Raw genomic sequence first — 16,875 nt, 5'->3', positions numbered from 1 at the left:
CATGACATTGGACACAGTATTACGGTCCGCCAACGATTACTCACTAAAGAAACTCAACACTGGAGACGTTATAGTGAAGGTCCGTTACTGTAACCCATCAGCTGGACTGAATATTGATGGAACCCTTTCCATATTACCTACAATCATCCAAGGTACGAGGCAGCGATATCCCCCTTCCTCTACTCTTATATGTTCTCATAATAGAGCATCTCTTTATCTGGGAAAATCCCGACATTAAGGTTATCACTATTGGGCAGATTGCCATACGATGCAATGCCTTTGAAGTTGACGTTCTATTATATCACCCAACTACATTCCTCATACCCTCTATCATAGAGCAAGATCATTGTGATCCACTCATCCATATCCCAATCACAACAGGCTTCTATCCAAACCAACTTTACATTTATTAGGCCGTTAAACTACGTACAATATCAGCAGGTCCGTATACATTAAAACTGGGGTAAAACAAGTGGGATAAATTTTGAGCGCCTACTAACACAAAGCAATAGGGACTTAAACTCATAGCTGGGAAACATTGCTCATGGCTTGGTAAAAATATTACTGATGAATACATTGCGCAGACTATTGCACTTTTCCAGACGAGACCCACTACTTTTTGGCAGTCCCTACATCATAGTTTCTATAAGTTCATATTGTTAGGTGGACATATTTGTAATCAATGGAATGTACTGGTCAGACCCAACAAACAAGGTAAGACATCCTGGATTGTAAGAAATAGAATATGGCATAGTACGTGTTAGAGTACTGGACTTTTCCATTATACTTACAAGTTACTGTTCATAAGGACAGGGTGTCCATTGTGTACTCAAGTCCCTGACCTCTCTTTCAAATATGTCTTTTAGCACACACCGTACCTATTCAGCCTTACAAAATGCAAACTAATATGAAAATATTGAATCATTGGGTCCAAGGGCACCGATTTCAGATAATTCAGCAATTGCACTGGCACTAACTTCTAACCATGAAAATATCACCCCATCCTTTTTAAAATGTTTTATCATGCATTTCCTTGATTCCTCTAAAGTGCGGAACCCCATATCAATAAGAAAAGTATAACTACATATAATTGCCCCTCTCTTACCCAAAAATTCAAAACGAGATGACACCTACAACATTGTATACATACTGAAAATTACACCGCAATGGGCAATCTCCAATATGCTAGGGTAATCACAGGAATCTTTGCCCAAACATATAAAAGGATTTTTGGTAATATGGGCTTAAGCAGTTAGGAAGAGCATATTACACCATTGGTTGCACCCTAATATACCATCTCAATCACTAATACAGACAAAAATAATGTTCCTATTCAAAATTGATTAGTTGGAAACATTAACTGACAGAGAGAGACTAATGGGGGAGTTTCTCGCGACTTGGTATTTTCTTATTCCTATATTATCACCAGCTATCAAAGATAGACTGAGAGCTCAGTTGAAGGACACCAGATGATATCTCCTTAAGCGTATTGATGGACACATCCTGATTCCATAAACTCTAGATTTTTATGGATGAACGCAGAGAGATGGGAGGGGGGATTAAGGGCAGGGGCTACAGAATAGGTAGAGATTAGATAAGTTTATTGTTGTGACAATAATCCAGGTAACTAGTCTGATTGCCGTATGTGGAGTCGGGAAGGGATTTTTTCCCCCAAAGTGGAGCTTACTATTTGCCACATGTTTTTTTTGCCTTCCTCTGGATCAACATGTTTGGGCATGTTAGGTTAGGCTATGGGTTGAACTAGAAGGACTTAAAGTCTTCCTTCAACCTTAATAACTATGTTAATATGTTACTATGTAATAATGTCATATTGAACAAATTGGAAAAGACATCTCGACATGGAGCCTATGACATGTTGTTGGGTTGATATGTACTGTTTAAAACTAATAAAAAGAGTTTGAAAAAAATTCAAAAAGATCTGAGGCTAAATAGAGATTTCCAAGACTATGAGAAGCCGTGCGTCTTGTGATCCCTTCCTTCATATTCAATAACCTTTCTATATGGTTGTCATCTTACTTAGACCTTCGTGAAGCACCCATCATATTGTTTTGCATGAAAAAAGAAGTTCAAGAAATATTTGGAGCATACACAATGGACCAACTGAGCAAATGTTTTTCACTTGATGACAAATCCTCAGCAGCTAAAAATGTTCTTCCTTGGAAGGATTATCGTTCTTCTTCCTCATTGGAAGAGAAATAACCCTAACTCCCATACTCTAGAATAAAAGTTCTCCAATTTCTCTTAACATGATGGAACCTATAATTTCTCAATCATCGACATTAATAATAGGTAGGGGATTGGACAGAGTTGCAGGAACTTGACGCTTATTGTCGGACACCAACTGAATACTCCCACTGTCTGTTCTGGACGGCTGTTTTACCTGCCCTGTAGATTGTTGGTCATTTCTCTTGCTCAGCAGTGAATAGCCATCTATAGGTTAATCATTTTAGGAGTATAGATGCTGATTTACGCTGTACAACTCGATTTTCCTTTGTCTACATTCTGCACCCTTTCCCCCTCTCTTACTAGATCATTTAGTTAAATTTTTTATGCCAGTCAAACCTTGTTTTCAGTTCTTTTTCCTATGCTTGTCATTCTACAAATCTAAATAAAATTGAATTGGAAAAAGATGGTATTTTAGAGTGGTAGAACAGGGCCAACATGTATGAAATATTTGTGGTGTGATTCAATGGACTACATAACTATTAAGTTCAAGGGTATTCCCATCTCAAAGATCGTATCTCAATATGCAGTAGGTTTAATAAGAATATTAATATTAGAAAATACCTCCAATTAGTTATATCGCATAGTTCTGCTTACTTGCTATGTCGGTTACCGCATGTGCAGGGCCTCACAGTAGCTTAGGTGTCCATGGTTGTGACCAATAATAGCTAGCGGTCACTATATGAGTGGCCATAACCATGGATATCTAAGCTACTGCAATGCCCTGCACAAGGGGTAAGCGACAAAGCGAATCAGAAGAACTATACAACATTTCTAATCTGAGGTATTTGCTAATATTATTATTACACCTACAACATCTTGGAGATGGGAACAGCCCTATAAACTGGAGATGGGTTTTCTGCTCCATGCATTTCTAGGACCAAAAATGACCCCACTTTAAAAGCTAAATCACTCTGATCAACGCTTTTTATTTTACATGTCTCAATCTAATGAAATAAATATAACAAATAATGTATCGATACACTTATTTAAAAAGAAAAAGAGAAAAAAAAAGCATTAACCTTTTATTTATTATCTATGGAATGCAGGCTGTAAAGGCAAGCACAATAAATAATACTCAACCTGAGATGTTACAAGATGAAGTATTATTGCCATATTAGGAAGGAACATTCTCAGCTGTTTAGCCTGAACCGTTGATGGATGTTTACGTCCAGACACATTTGATAGGGAATTGAGAATATCACCTGAAAGAAAACGAGTGAAGAGGTGAAGATTAATAATACACCACGTTCAAATGAAGAAGCTGTTGGTTTGCATATATTATTATTTCAAGGAAATTTGTCACAAAGGTTTTTGCTACCCTTTCTAAGAGCAGCATGGTGTAGGTGCAGAGACCTTCATACCAGAAATGTACCACTTACTGGGCTGCTTGCTGTACACAATAGCTCCCTTGTACTAGCATATCATCATTCTTGGATTGCTTTATCCTTCTACAGCTCATGAAGGTTCCCTATCATCTTGATACGGAGAAGCAACTGGATTTTGCGCTGTCAGTTGTGTTTTCCATGGGTACAACAGATACTGTGACTGTCAACTAAGGCTTCTTTCACACTAGCGTCGGGCTCGGCCCGTCGCAGTGCGTCGGGCCGAGGTTACCGACGCTAGCGTTGTAAGCGCCGCACAACGGGTGAAGAGGATGCAGATTTTCATCGCATCCGCTGCCCCATTGTGAGGTGCGGGAAGGTGGGGGAGGAGTTCCGGCTGCGCATGCGCGGTCGGAAAAAGCGGTCCGTCGGCAGCAAAAAACGTTACATGTAGCTTTTTTTGTGCCGACGGTCCGCCAAAGCACGACGCATCCGTTGCACGACGGATGTGACGTGTGGCAATCCGTCGCAATGCGTCGTCAATACAAGTCTAAAAAGTGCTTGCAGGATGCGTTTTTTCTGCAAAATGACGCATTGTGACGGATTGCAGTTAACGCTAGTGTGAAAGTAGCCTAACTTTACCCATGCTACACTCATATCTACATATCTGCACTATTCTATCTTCAAGAAGACAAAAATCTCATATACACATGAGATGGTTATCGGGCTTTGCTTAAATCTGCACGCTCAGCAAACTCTGTTCTAATGTGTTTGGGAGACTTTTACCGATGCTGCATATACTGATACTGTAGACGCCAAATAGGGTTTCATTTAACATTTTCAACTATCCAAACTATTATTTTTAAAAACAAATGCATGGATTTATGTACAAAAAAATGACCCAGAAGGTGTACATATTATTTAACGAAGTAATAAGTAAACTGATTCTTCCAATAGTAAATAAACTGGTAAATCTGAAAGTTAGGGAACTAGGTGAAACAGCGAATCAGGTAAAATAATTGATTTATTGAAATTAGTTACAGCCTCATCCCCCCCCCCAAAAAAAAAAAAAAAAAAGTTAAAATATATATATAAAAAAAAACAACAAAACAGGAAATCAATATTTTGGAAATCTCTTATAACCATACTTCATTCACAACAGAACATAGAACACAGATCAGAAAGTGAAAGTTAGATATTTTTTCCATTTCACATGAATAAATTAACTCATTTAGAAATTAATAATAAATCTCAAAAGTTAGGACAGTGTTAGCAGAAAGTTGGAAAAGTGAGCAATATTAATGAAAAACATCTGGAGGGTCAATTTTCAACTAAGTCACATGACCTTGCATAAAAAGATCATGCTAGAGAGGCAGAGTCTCTATGAAGCAAAGATGGTCAGACGTTCACCAATCTGTGACCAAATGTGTCTAAAAATTGTGAAAAAATTTCGGTCAAGAATGGAACAATATTCCTCTCCCAAAACTCCAGCAATTGGTCTCCTTACTTCCCATACATTTGCATATTGTTGTAAAAAGAAGAGGAAACACTGCACAATGAATAGACCTGTTCAAACGTTTTTTAGAAGTGTTGCGGTCATCATTTTCTAAGTAAGGTAATTTTTTTTCTAATGAAATGGTAAAAATGTCTAACTTTTAGCTTCTGATCTATGTTCTGTTGAGAATAAAATATTGCTATAAGAGATTTCCAAATCATTGAGTTAACATGCCTCGGCTGTATGTTTCTAGGTATGAGGATATCATTTCAAACAATGAAAACCCCACCTCAACTTTCAAAATACCCCTCAAAATAACAAAACGACAATCACACTGCATATTTAATGTAAGATTAGTATCAGTTATTCATTAAATCTTTTTGGATCCTATTAAATTACCCAGAATTCCTGGCAGCTGGTGGACTATGTGATGGATGAGGAGGTCCAGACATACTGACAGGTATTCGTTGGCGCTTTGCTGCTCTTTTCCTGGTGTGGTTTTTCTGCTGTCTCTTTCAATGTACATCACAAGTCTGAAAACAAGTCAATGCAAAAGATTAGCCCTTCTGACAAAATAAAATAATATATCATGTTTCCAATGTCACCAAAGTCGAGCTGAAGAAACTTGAAGGGAGCTGACATATTGAGCCACAGGAGAGTGATTTATCATTGCATGAAATGCTCTGCAGCACGGTAGTCTAAATGATAAGGAATTAAATATGACACCCTTTCATGTCTGCTAACAATATACATTCATTACCATTACCTACTGTATGATTTAAAACATGGCTATAATAAATAGAAAACACTATATCATAGCACAAAGAAGGCTCGGCTATGGGACGGAAGAAATCTCACAGGTCTGAACCCATTTGCTTGATAAACAATCCCATTAGATATTGGTTCAGCAATGGGTTCAAAAAAACGCTGCTAGTCCTCATTAACTTCAAAGCAATTTTAGCTAAACGTGATCTATTTCTACAAGAGAGGCACTTGGGTTTTCTTTCTTTATACTTTGAACCAAAAGTTATAAGTGGAAGGAAAAAAAAGGTATTTCATTAAAGTCAAGCTAATTAAATGCTTCATTTAAAACAAAACCATTTTTTTTGCAAAAATAGTTATTTTAGCCCACAATTCAAAAGGTTATAATAATGAGATGTTGGATGTTATGGTAGGGACAGAACAGTGAAAATTACAAGGTAAAAAATATTATAAATATGACAGCCAATATTCTGAGTGTATATGTTATATACCGTCTGTATGGCAGCACCAATATATGTAGAGGTTCTTAAAGAGAACATTTCACTAAGAACAGCCATACCTTTAGTTTATAAATAACCCTCCAAACTGCCTCTTTCCATATCTCCCCCACACTGCCACTCTGAATAAAGTCCCCCCACCCTAATACCCCTTGCTATATTATATCCCCTTTCACAATGACCCCCATTTCCTCATAATGTCTCAAATTGCCTGATGTCCCCCATTGCCATAGTATGTGCTCTCCTAGTAACACAATCCTTCGCTCCCCCCTAAGCCTCATCTAAATAAAGAGCACATTTAATCTTCAGCTACTCCATGAAACGCTTACGGGTGCCCGACATACCCACTTACGGGTGCCCAACATACCCGCTTACTCAGTACAGAGGGACTGTGCAGGAGGGAAGAAATTAGGAGGGGCAGTATCTTAGTAGAGTGGGGAGAACAGTATGGGAGGCAGCATAAAGGTAGTGCGGTGTGCGGGTGACTGACGATAGGGAGAGTGTTGTGGAGGTTGTAGTTCATAAGGAAGGACAGTGTAGTGGTTATAGAACATAAAGAGGAAGGTGTAGCAATTATAGATCATAAGGGAAACAGTGTGGTGGTTCTAGTTTAGATCAAGACAGACAATGTATAACTGCAGACAGTGTAGTGGTTACAGCCAATAACTGAGGGCACCGTGGTGAAAATAGCTAATAAGGGTGCACAGTGTGGTAGTTAGAGTTCACAAGGAAGTGTCTTGCAGTAGGCAAGAGAACAGAGACGTCTGCAGAGATTAGCTGTGGATGTGAAAAGTCATCATTTTGTTTGGACCAGATGGATTAAAAAGGAATAAGAACAACTCCAAAGTTGTCATCTTGTGATACTCACTGCATCTAATCAGCACTGTGGTTCCTGTATGGTCCACAATCTAATCATGTCTGGTCACAAGAACCCTTGTATTTTATGGGGGCAGTAAGATGGGAGTCCTACCCCTGTGTGCTGTATGATCTATGTAGAATCTGTAATATTGTGAAATACTTCCAATAACACCTACTACCGTTGGGTGTAATGTGTGTTGTTACACAGGACTGTGGGAAAATTTGGCTTTAGTTTTGGTTACAATTACTTCTATTTTAGGGGCTATGAAAATTTGAGTAACTGGGTGTGGCACACAGGAAAAAGCATGGTCTGAAAAAGGGTCTGGTTCACTTCTCGCAAACAGAAAACATATGCTAAAATATTTTAATTGCATCCCTGCTTCTCACGTAAATTTTTTCGAAGAAAGTCAGCCTCTGCAATGCATGTCCTCTCCACACATGGTAGATACTGGCTGTGTAACATCTGTCTCTAATTGCAGTGGCTGGAGCTAAGCTGCAAACACTACTCAACCATTTAGATGCCTGTTAGATTCAGACAGCGGCATTTAAATTGAGCAGTTGCTGGTGTACGCTCGTAACATATCTCATTGGCTCCTCATGACAATTGGAAATATCACTGCACCTGCTGAATACACAGAGCAGCAGCAATCAGCTGTTTTATTCACCTGCTGCCATGTGTACACTGCACCAGTAATCATCAGAGACGCCGATACAGTTGAAAGCAATAATGAAGGACAGAGCGTCAGATGATGCTCCCTCTCCCATCATTCCCCTCTGCCCCTGACACAGTAGGTGCGCGATGATGTCACTTCATTGTGTACCCGCAGTGTGTCGGGCAGAAGGCATTGCAGCTGCTGATACCAGAGCAGAGCCTTGATCAGCGGGGAAACGAGGAGGAGAGGTGAGTATTGTGTTTGTTTGTTTGTTTGCTTTTAATATACAGCTCTGGCAAAAATGAAGAGACCACCACATCCAAACCCTGTAATGGGCATCCCAATCTCCAGACCTGAACCCCACTGAAAACCTATGGAATGTAATCGAGAGGACGATGGATAGTCACAAGAAATCAAACATAGAAGAACTGCCTACATTTTTGCGCCAGAAGCAGTGTGAAAGACTGGTGGGAAGCATTCCAATATGCATGAAAGCTGTGTGTGTGTGTAAAAATCATGGTTATACCACAAAATATTGATTTCTGAACTCTTCCTGAGTTAAAACATGGTTGTATGGTTGTTTCTAAATGATTATGAACTTGTTTTCTTTGCATAATTTGAGTTTTTAATTTTTTTTATTTTGACCATTTCTCCTTTTCAGAAAAAAAATACAACATGTATTTGTCACGCCGCAGCTATGCAGGTAGATGGACGCACCAATGCTCCACTAAATGGCAGTAGAGTGGAAGGAAGACTGCAGCGAGGCCACCACCAGGTGGCAACAGGGTAGTAAAACAAGCCACGTCAAAACCAGGAGAGTAATGTAGTACAAAAGGGAAAATCAACTCAGAGACAATGACGCGCCAGAGGGTCAATACCAGACAGAAGCAGAAGTACCAGGAGCAAAAGACAGAGTCAGGTTCTGGAGTCATAGACAAAGCCAAGTCAAGTACCATAGAGTCCAAACACGAAGGGAAAACACTTGATTCGGAACGGGGGAAGGGGAATGAACAGACATGGAAACAGTCAGGAATCGCAGCAGGACAAATCAGGCTAAAACCAGAGTCAGCTACTCATGACACAGGCAGAAGCTATAACTGACACCGCCTGTAGGATGCAGTGGAGATAAATAGCAAACCTGAGACCAGACTGAGCCTGAGAAAAGTTAACCCCTGACATGATCAGACCATGATGTTGAATATATAGATATATATGCTGTATTGACAGCAATTGTCATTTAGTTATTTAAAGAGTTTTAGTCGGGTGAATAATAATTTTATAGTTATATTTATGAACATCCTGTGTATTTATAATGACAGTGATATTTTGGTGTGATTATTCACTTGTCCTTTTTCATAGTAATTTTGCTTTTTTATTTTTGTTGTTCTTAATGTATTTTTAAATAAAAGTTATTTTTTATCTGAATATGGGATCTCTTCTTATTTCCACAATTACAGCGTAAGGTGGAAGTGGTGTGATATATATGAGTGAGTCAGTCCTGATGGCCATAAGACTGAAGGACTATGGAGCTGGGTAATATTCAATGGGGGGTGGCATTATACTCTATGATGGTCTACATTATATCCAGTGGGGGGGCTGCACTATACCCTATGAGGTGGGCTGCGTTATACCCTAGGAGGGGGCTGCATTATTCTACTGTATTATTCAATATGAGGAGGGATGAAAGATTTTCTCTGGTGGGACCAAAGTGCTCTAGTCCGATGCTGCCACAGTCTCAAACATTACCGTTAGTAACACACTACACGGTCATGAATTAAAATCATGCAGGGCATGTAAGGACCCCCTGCTCACACCAGCACATGTCCAGGTCCATTTGAAGTTTACCAATTAACATCTGGTAATAGTGCAGTGAATATTAATTTCTCTTTAGCAGCAAGCACAGGTGTTAGCCGCAGCCGCCGACTTCCTGCAGCTGCCGGGCGATCACGTGTGCCCACTACTTAAGGGGATATTTACTGCACTCCACTCACATAGGCGTGGAGAGCAGTGAATAGTAATTCCCTTTAGTAGCAAGCACATGTGATCGCCCGGCTGCTGCTGCAGCAAGCCAGAGGCTGAGGTTACCGTGCCAGCTATGAATATTTACTGCTATCATGCGCATAGTCTCAGCGTGGAGAACAGTCAGTATTTCGGCAGCTGTCCTCTGCTTGTAAGCAGCGCATGACACCCCTGCTGACAAAAAGATGCTGCTGGCAAAAGACGCTGAGAGGGAGCGCAGGGAAGGCAAGTAGGATGGTTTATGTTTTTAATGTTTTTCTGATGGGGGCTATGTATACTAGAATAGGGATGAGAGAGGCCATGCATACCAGGATAGGGATGAGGGGGGCATGCATACCAGTATATGGTTGAGGGGGCCATGAATATCAGTATAGGGATGAGGGGGCCATACATACCAGAATAGAGATATGGAGGCCATGAATACCAGGATGGGGATGAGACCACCATGCATACCAGGATAGGGATGAGGGGCCCATGAAAACCAGGATGGGGATGAGGAGACCATGCATACCAGGATAGGGATGAGGGGTCCATGCATACCAGGATGGGGATGAGGAGACCATGCATACTAGGATAGGGATGAGGGGGCATGCATACCAGGCTTATATTTAATTCAGTAAGTTTTCCCAGTTTTTTGTGGTAGAATTAAGTGCCTCGGCTTATCTGCTTATATTCGAGTATATACAATACATATGAGCAGAGCCATACAATTTCCCACAGTGCCTGTAGCATGTTCCTGAATACAGAGGTGGCCACAGAACAAAAAAAAAACACATTTTACTTTCATTCAGGCAAGGCTCAGAGACGAAACAGTGTTTTGAGTTACTATGACTAGGCCAATATTTTTCAAACTTGAAATACAATTATCTACTTAATAACAAATTGCTGTGCCTGACAAGCTGAAAACCCACAGACTGGGACATCCATTCACACCACGTCAATGTATTTTATCACTGAGCCTTAAAACATAACTGACAGTTTTCAGAAACAGTATATTTATCACTAGGGTTTTTTACAAAGAAAAGCTAAGTTGTTATGAAATAAGTGTGAAAAAGCTGCATGAGCTGCTCCATGACGGTTCACTCAAAACTCAGCTCCACATTCTCATGTTGCAACAGGAATTAAACTTTCAGAGGAATACAAGAAGTGACTGACATGAAGAAAATTACAGTATGGTACTTGCATGTACAGAGACAATTTATAAATAATGGGTCTAATTGCCTTAATTCATATATTTAGCAGCATATTAATATAAGACAACAAACTGCACAAATGATGAAAAAAAAATCACAGAAGGAAATAATGGAATATAATCAAACAATTCTGATTCAAGCAAGTTGACAATTTATGAAAAACACATTTCTAGTCAGACTAAATTTAGTACATGAAAATATCGGTGCAGAGTGGACTTAGAGGGGTTTTCCAGGACTAACATACGGATGACCTATTCATAGTAAAAAGCCATAAATATCAGATTGTTGGGAAAGGAAAGTGGCAGACCACCACCAACCAGCCGTTACCTGTGGCTGCTGGCTCTAATGGGCATTCACTCGTTGTAGGAGTCTCCTCAGTAAAAGGTCCAGAACCGTCGGGGCTGTCACCTAAATTACAGGGAGAAAGCTTAAAGGGAACCTGTCACCCCCAAAATTGAAGATGAGCTAAGCCCACCAGCATCAGGGGCTTATCTACAGCATTTAGGAATGCTGTAGATAAGCCTCCGATGTATCCTAAAAGATGAGAAAAAGAGGTTAGATTATACTCACCCAGGGGCAGTCCTGGTCCGGTGGGCGTCGCGGTCCGGTCCGCCGCCTCCTATCTTCATCAGATGACGTCCTCTTCTTGGCTTCACGATGTGGCTCACATTGTCTGCCCTGTTGAGGGCAGAGCAAAGTACTGCAGTGCACAGGCGCCGGGCCTCTCTGACCTTTCCCAGCGCCTGCACACGGCATTACTTTCCTCTGCCCTCAACGGGGCAGAAAAAGTACGCCTGCGCCAGAGCCACAGTGCGAAGACCAGAAGAGGACGTCATCGTAAGAAGATGAGAGGCCCCGGACCGGACCGCGACACCCATAGAACCGAGACCGCCCCTGGGTGAGTATAATCTAAAGTCTTTTTTTCATCTTTTAGGATACATTGGGGGCTTATCTACAGCATTACAGAATGTTGTAGATAAGCCCCTGATGCCGGTGGGCTTTGCTCACCTTCGATTTTGGGGGTGACAGGTTCCCTTTAAAGCACAGTACCTCTCCCTGTACTCGAGAAGGGGATGTGGTCAAGCTGAGAGGACGTTTGCGCGCGAGGATTCAATCAGTTTTGGTGGGAACGTCGAGCGCGCGAGACACCTGTGAGGTAAAATCAGCTGTGAGGCGACTGGGCAGAATAGAGTCTGGAATGGCAGGACAGGAGACTACCGACTGGGTACCGCTCAAACACCACTGTTCTCGCTGCCCTCGCTGAGACAGCTGCCACAGATGCCCCCGCTGACATCACTGACCATGAGAGACAAGGTCTGTGAATTGGACTTAGGCATGCATCGATACGGCACAGTGAACGGAGCTGCATGTTGTCAACTGGGCAGAGCTGCAGGTCTCCGTAGTGTTGGGACACTAATCGCGGAGGATAAGGACGTTTCCCTCTTCATCGCCTCATCTGCCGGACCCAAGACCCACGTCAGGATCCCGAGGAGTCGCCGGCATCGTCAGAACTACGAGAGGATAACGTCAGGAGATACTACCCCATCTTCCTCAGGACTGTGACAGACTCCCACTGAGACGCAATCTAAGCGGTGCCAGTCACAAGTTATTTTTAATTGAATTGTCTGCTTTACTTGTCCTTGTTCCTTAACTTATCCTAATTAGCCATTTGCTGTATTAGGGAATATTATCCCTCCGTTTTCTCCCTGCATGGAGTCTCTGCTGTATAATAAACCCCTATCACCCTTGGTCTGTGCACAGCCTGTTACTGCATCATATGTGCCTGCAGTCTCCTCACACATGCGCTGGAGATGCCATCTTAGAGGATTTTTTTTTCTATAGCAAGATAGTGCCAGCGGTGCATGTACAATAGCAGCTCTTGGTGATCCCCAGCAGCTGCTACTGCGCATGTGCCGGAGGCACCATCTTGGAGATTTTTTTTTTCTCTAGCAAGATGGAGCCGCCAGCGCCTGCGCAATAGCAGCTCTTGGTGATCGCCGATAGCTTCCACTGCGCAGGCGCAGTCATATTGGAGGATTTTTTTCCTTGGAGGAGCTGCATGTTTCATGGCTGTTAGACAGCCACAAAACATGCGGGGATTGCTTGATAAACACAGGCAATCCCCACACGTTTTATGGCTAACAGCCGTGAAACTTGCGGCTGTGAGGTCTTAAACATGTAGCTCGAACATCAGCGATACTTGGTGCATACCCGAGCACCCTAGGTAAATGAGTAATGAGCACTTGCGCTCATCACTAATCAGGAGGTCATTATTTGACCTATTGCTGTCATAGCAACCATCGGGCCCTGTGATCATGTTGTGGGGTGCAGATCAGGTGAGAGAGGGAGGCCTCCTCTATGTCTTGACCATCTAAATGCTGAGATTCTTATCGATAGTGGCCAGAGCTTGGCTATCACTAAAGTCAAGATCCCAGCATCGATCGTTCGGGTATAGTTCATATGCTTGCATAATTGCCAGGATGTACCGGTATATCCATTTGCAGGAACACACTGTGAAGTAGGACTTACTGATACATCCAATGTCAGAAAGGGATTTAACAAACTTTACATGGTGTTGAATAAATTTTTCTTGAAAATATAAAAAAATGAACAAACTTTTCAGGATTGCCCAAAAGAAATATATAAAAAACAGAAAGAGGAAGAGGAGGGGTGACTGTGAAGAACATCAGATATATAATTTCATGTCAATCATTTTTATCCTATTTGTCATGGGAATACAAGACCCCCTTCATTTGTGCAGCTGTAATGGGACACCCGACTCAGCAGGGGGACCCAGGCATCTCAGCTTCAAAGATGAAATTCACATCTCAACCAGCTAGCTAGAATCCAAGCTCCTACAGGAAGACTCCCTGTAGACACCATGCAGTCTAACTGCTTTGCTCACTCAGCTATGATTTCATAGGGAGAGGATAGACTTCTCATACATCCTAGCCACACATCGGTTACATTTTCAAGATCTCTGGAACGGGACGGATGCCATCCAGGGCCTCAATCCGTTCTAGCACCCCACGGTGGGGGATCCATAGATTGGCTAGTAGGAGTCAGCTAGCCAAGCCGTGTTTGGTCTCCAAGCGTAATAGGGGCCCGGCCGCATTTGATGGCGCCTAAACCACCACCCTATGACCTTCCATTGAGAAGTTATGATCTTTCATAACTGCTGAAACCTTACCCTGCTCAGAACAAGTTGCAGTTGCAACTATCATCCCAATTTGTATGACTGACTAACTAGGTCACCATTACTCTAAGAGCCCCAGAGCATCTAAATAGGTTGCCTCAATAGCACATATACTAATGTGAATTCCCTTTTACAACACATTTATTTCCTGTTAATTAGGAAAAAGAAATAGGACAAACCAAAAACTTGAAATATCATAATTCACAGAGCATTTATAGTGCTCTAGATATGGTTTTCTATTGCATAAACAACACTAATAGCAACAATTAATGGGGAATCAATATAAAATTATGCCAAAAGCTTGCTGACTCTGCATACATTCTATCTCAGCCAATCCATTCCACACTTCAAATTATAGTCCATATGACTATACCTATGAACAGATTATCAGCTGTATTAAGGAAATCACCATCTCAATTGTAGACACGAAGATTACTTCTGACAAGATACCCGATATACTGTAGTTTATCTTGGCAGTATCAAAGCTTAATGAAAACAAAAATGCCACAAAAATAAGTAAAACTGCAAACAAACAACACTATTCAGTTACAACAGAGTAGAAAGTAAATCATAGGATTTGCCAATTTCAAACATGATCACTTTATTATTATTGATGTAAGAGTTATTATAGTCTTATTATTGTATGACTACACAAAAAAGACAAATTCACTTTAATTCTGGAAAAGCATACGGGGTGGATACTCCTTTGCAAAGGATCCAGCTAAGTAGAATCTTGCAAGAAACGTACAAGGGAAAAAACAATTCCATTTCATAAGAATGCATAAGATTTAAAATTTTCGAATTTTAGTCGGATACTGGACGTTTTTCACTAGATCTCTTATTTTTTATGTTCTTACTGTTAACGTTAGGCATAAAATAAAATTGACCATCCAATCGAATTAGATTTACCTGCTTTGGCAGCAAAGTAGTAACATCTCTTTGTTGCTAATTAAAACTTGCAAAATTATCAGGAAAGCTTTTGCTCTTATTGCTGTCAAAGGGCTTTCGAGAAGTCGACTTATTTTTGTAACAAAGTCCTGAAGAAGAAAATAAAAGAGTGTGAAATCATACTACAAGAAATGTATATGATAAGTAGATTGCAATGTTAGTAATTTCAGTAAAAAAATAAGTAAAATGACAACAACATGGTTGACAATTTTTGTTTCCATAAAGTTACAACAGAGAACCACAGGTGGTATCGCTAGATGAGCACATTCATAGAGATCAGTGTTTCCTAAACTACAGTGAGACGACCACCAACTTGTCATGTTTTCATGACAATGCACAAGTAATACAATTTTTATCACAAATTAATCTGTCAGCAGGATTTTGCTAAGTAAAATGGAGGCATTGTCATGTTGATGTTGTTACACAGATTAAGATGATACCTGGGGTGAAGAAATCCATCTTGTGGTTCTTGTGTAATCAGTATTAGAAGTTTTCAGTTAATTAGATGTTCTTGCTCCGGGTTGTGAGGGGGGGTCTGTAGCCAGAATCATATCTCCCTGCTTTAAGCCAGAGAAACAAAGGAAAGCACACACAGTCTGTCTCTCTCTGTCTACATGATGAAGAACATGTTTGTGCTTCGGGGTTCCTACTTGGTTTCTCTGGCCTAGAGAACCAAGATAAGACTGTGCCTACTCTCCCACCCCGACACAACAGCATCTCATTAACTGAAAACTTCTAACACTGATTACACAAGAACTACAAGATGGATTTCTTCACCTCAGGTATCATTTTAATCAGTTTAACAATGTCAACATGACAATGCCTGTAGTTTACATAGCGAAATACTGCTGGTAGATTTGCTTTAAGGTATCAGAAGCTGCCACAGGTTCTCTCACCAGTGCAATACTGAGGAAATCCTGAAAACATGATGTGTTGGGGGGCCGTGAAAACAGGGTTCGGGTAATATTCATATACATGAAGGGCAGAAGGCACCTCCTACATTAAAGTGGTTTCTGAACTTACCAAGTTATCACCTAACCACAGGATACAGGGGCTTGTGAAAAAAAATTCACCCCAGTTGGCATTTTTGGGGTTTTGCTAACGCTGGAATTTCACCAATTTTTTTTAGGGTTTGCTCATGTAAAGAACTGTGAACATTTGGTTTTCCTATTATAGTGAAGCAAATAGGACAAAATAACTGGAAACTTCATTGTGCACAAGTACTCACCCAATAGTAATAGCAAATACAGCAGCATATCCCTTTGGATAAGTCTCCATGAGCTTTTCACATCTTACCACTGGGATTTTTGCTCATTCCTCAAGGCAAACCTGCTCCAGCTCCTTCAACTTAGTTTCTTCTTAAAGTCTGACAAAGGTTTTGCTTAAGATTATCCTTGTATTTGCCCCTTCCATCATTCCTGCTGCAAAAAAACATCGCCACAGCATGATGCTGCCACCACCGTGTTTCACTGTGGGGATGGTATTCCTAGGAGGGATGAGCTGTACTGGTTTGGCGCCAGACATAGCATTAACCTTGGTGGCCAAAAAGTCCATTAGTGTTCTCATCTGACAACATAACCTTCCTCCATACATTTGGGGAGCTTCCAACATGTATTTGGCAGGCTAAAAATGACATTTACAATTTTTGTGTGTAAGTAAAGGCTCAGAGTGTATGGCTTATTGTG

At 40.9% G+C, this 16,875-nt stretch overlaps 1 protein-coding gene across 4 annotated transcripts in view; it reads right to left on the bottom strand.

Moving 5' to 3' along the window:
• Positions 1-16,875, bottom strand: part of ULK4 (unc-51 like kinase 4) — a 941,213-nt gene that overhangs the window by 605,944 nt on the left and 318,394 nt on the right. For all 4 annotated transcript variants that reach the window (XM_069730129.1, XM_069730128.1, XM_069730126.1 and 1 more), the window contains exons 22-24: positions 15,152-15,279; positions 5,464-5,597; positions 3,328-3,449 (exon numbers count right to left, since the gene is read on the bottom strand). In XM_069730129.1, coding sequence (XP_069586230.1) covers positions 3,328-3,449; positions 5,464-5,597; positions 15,152-15,279 — 384 coding nt within the window. The remainder of the gene's footprint in view (positions 1-3,327; positions 3,450-5,463; positions 5,598-15,151; positions 15,280-16,875) is intronic.

Source organism: Ranitomeya imitator, chromosome 6, assembly GCF_032444005.1.
Source record: "Ranitomeya imitator isolate aRanImi1 chromosome 6, aRanImi1.pri, whole genome shotgun sequence".
NCBI classification, from domain to species: domain Eukaryota; kingdom Metazoa; phylum Chordata; class Amphibia; order Anura; family Dendrobatidae; genus Ranitomeya; species Ranitomeya imitator.
The sequence above is the reverse complement of the archived record's forward strand: the minus strand, read 5'-3'. Positions and strand labels throughout refer to the sequence as shown.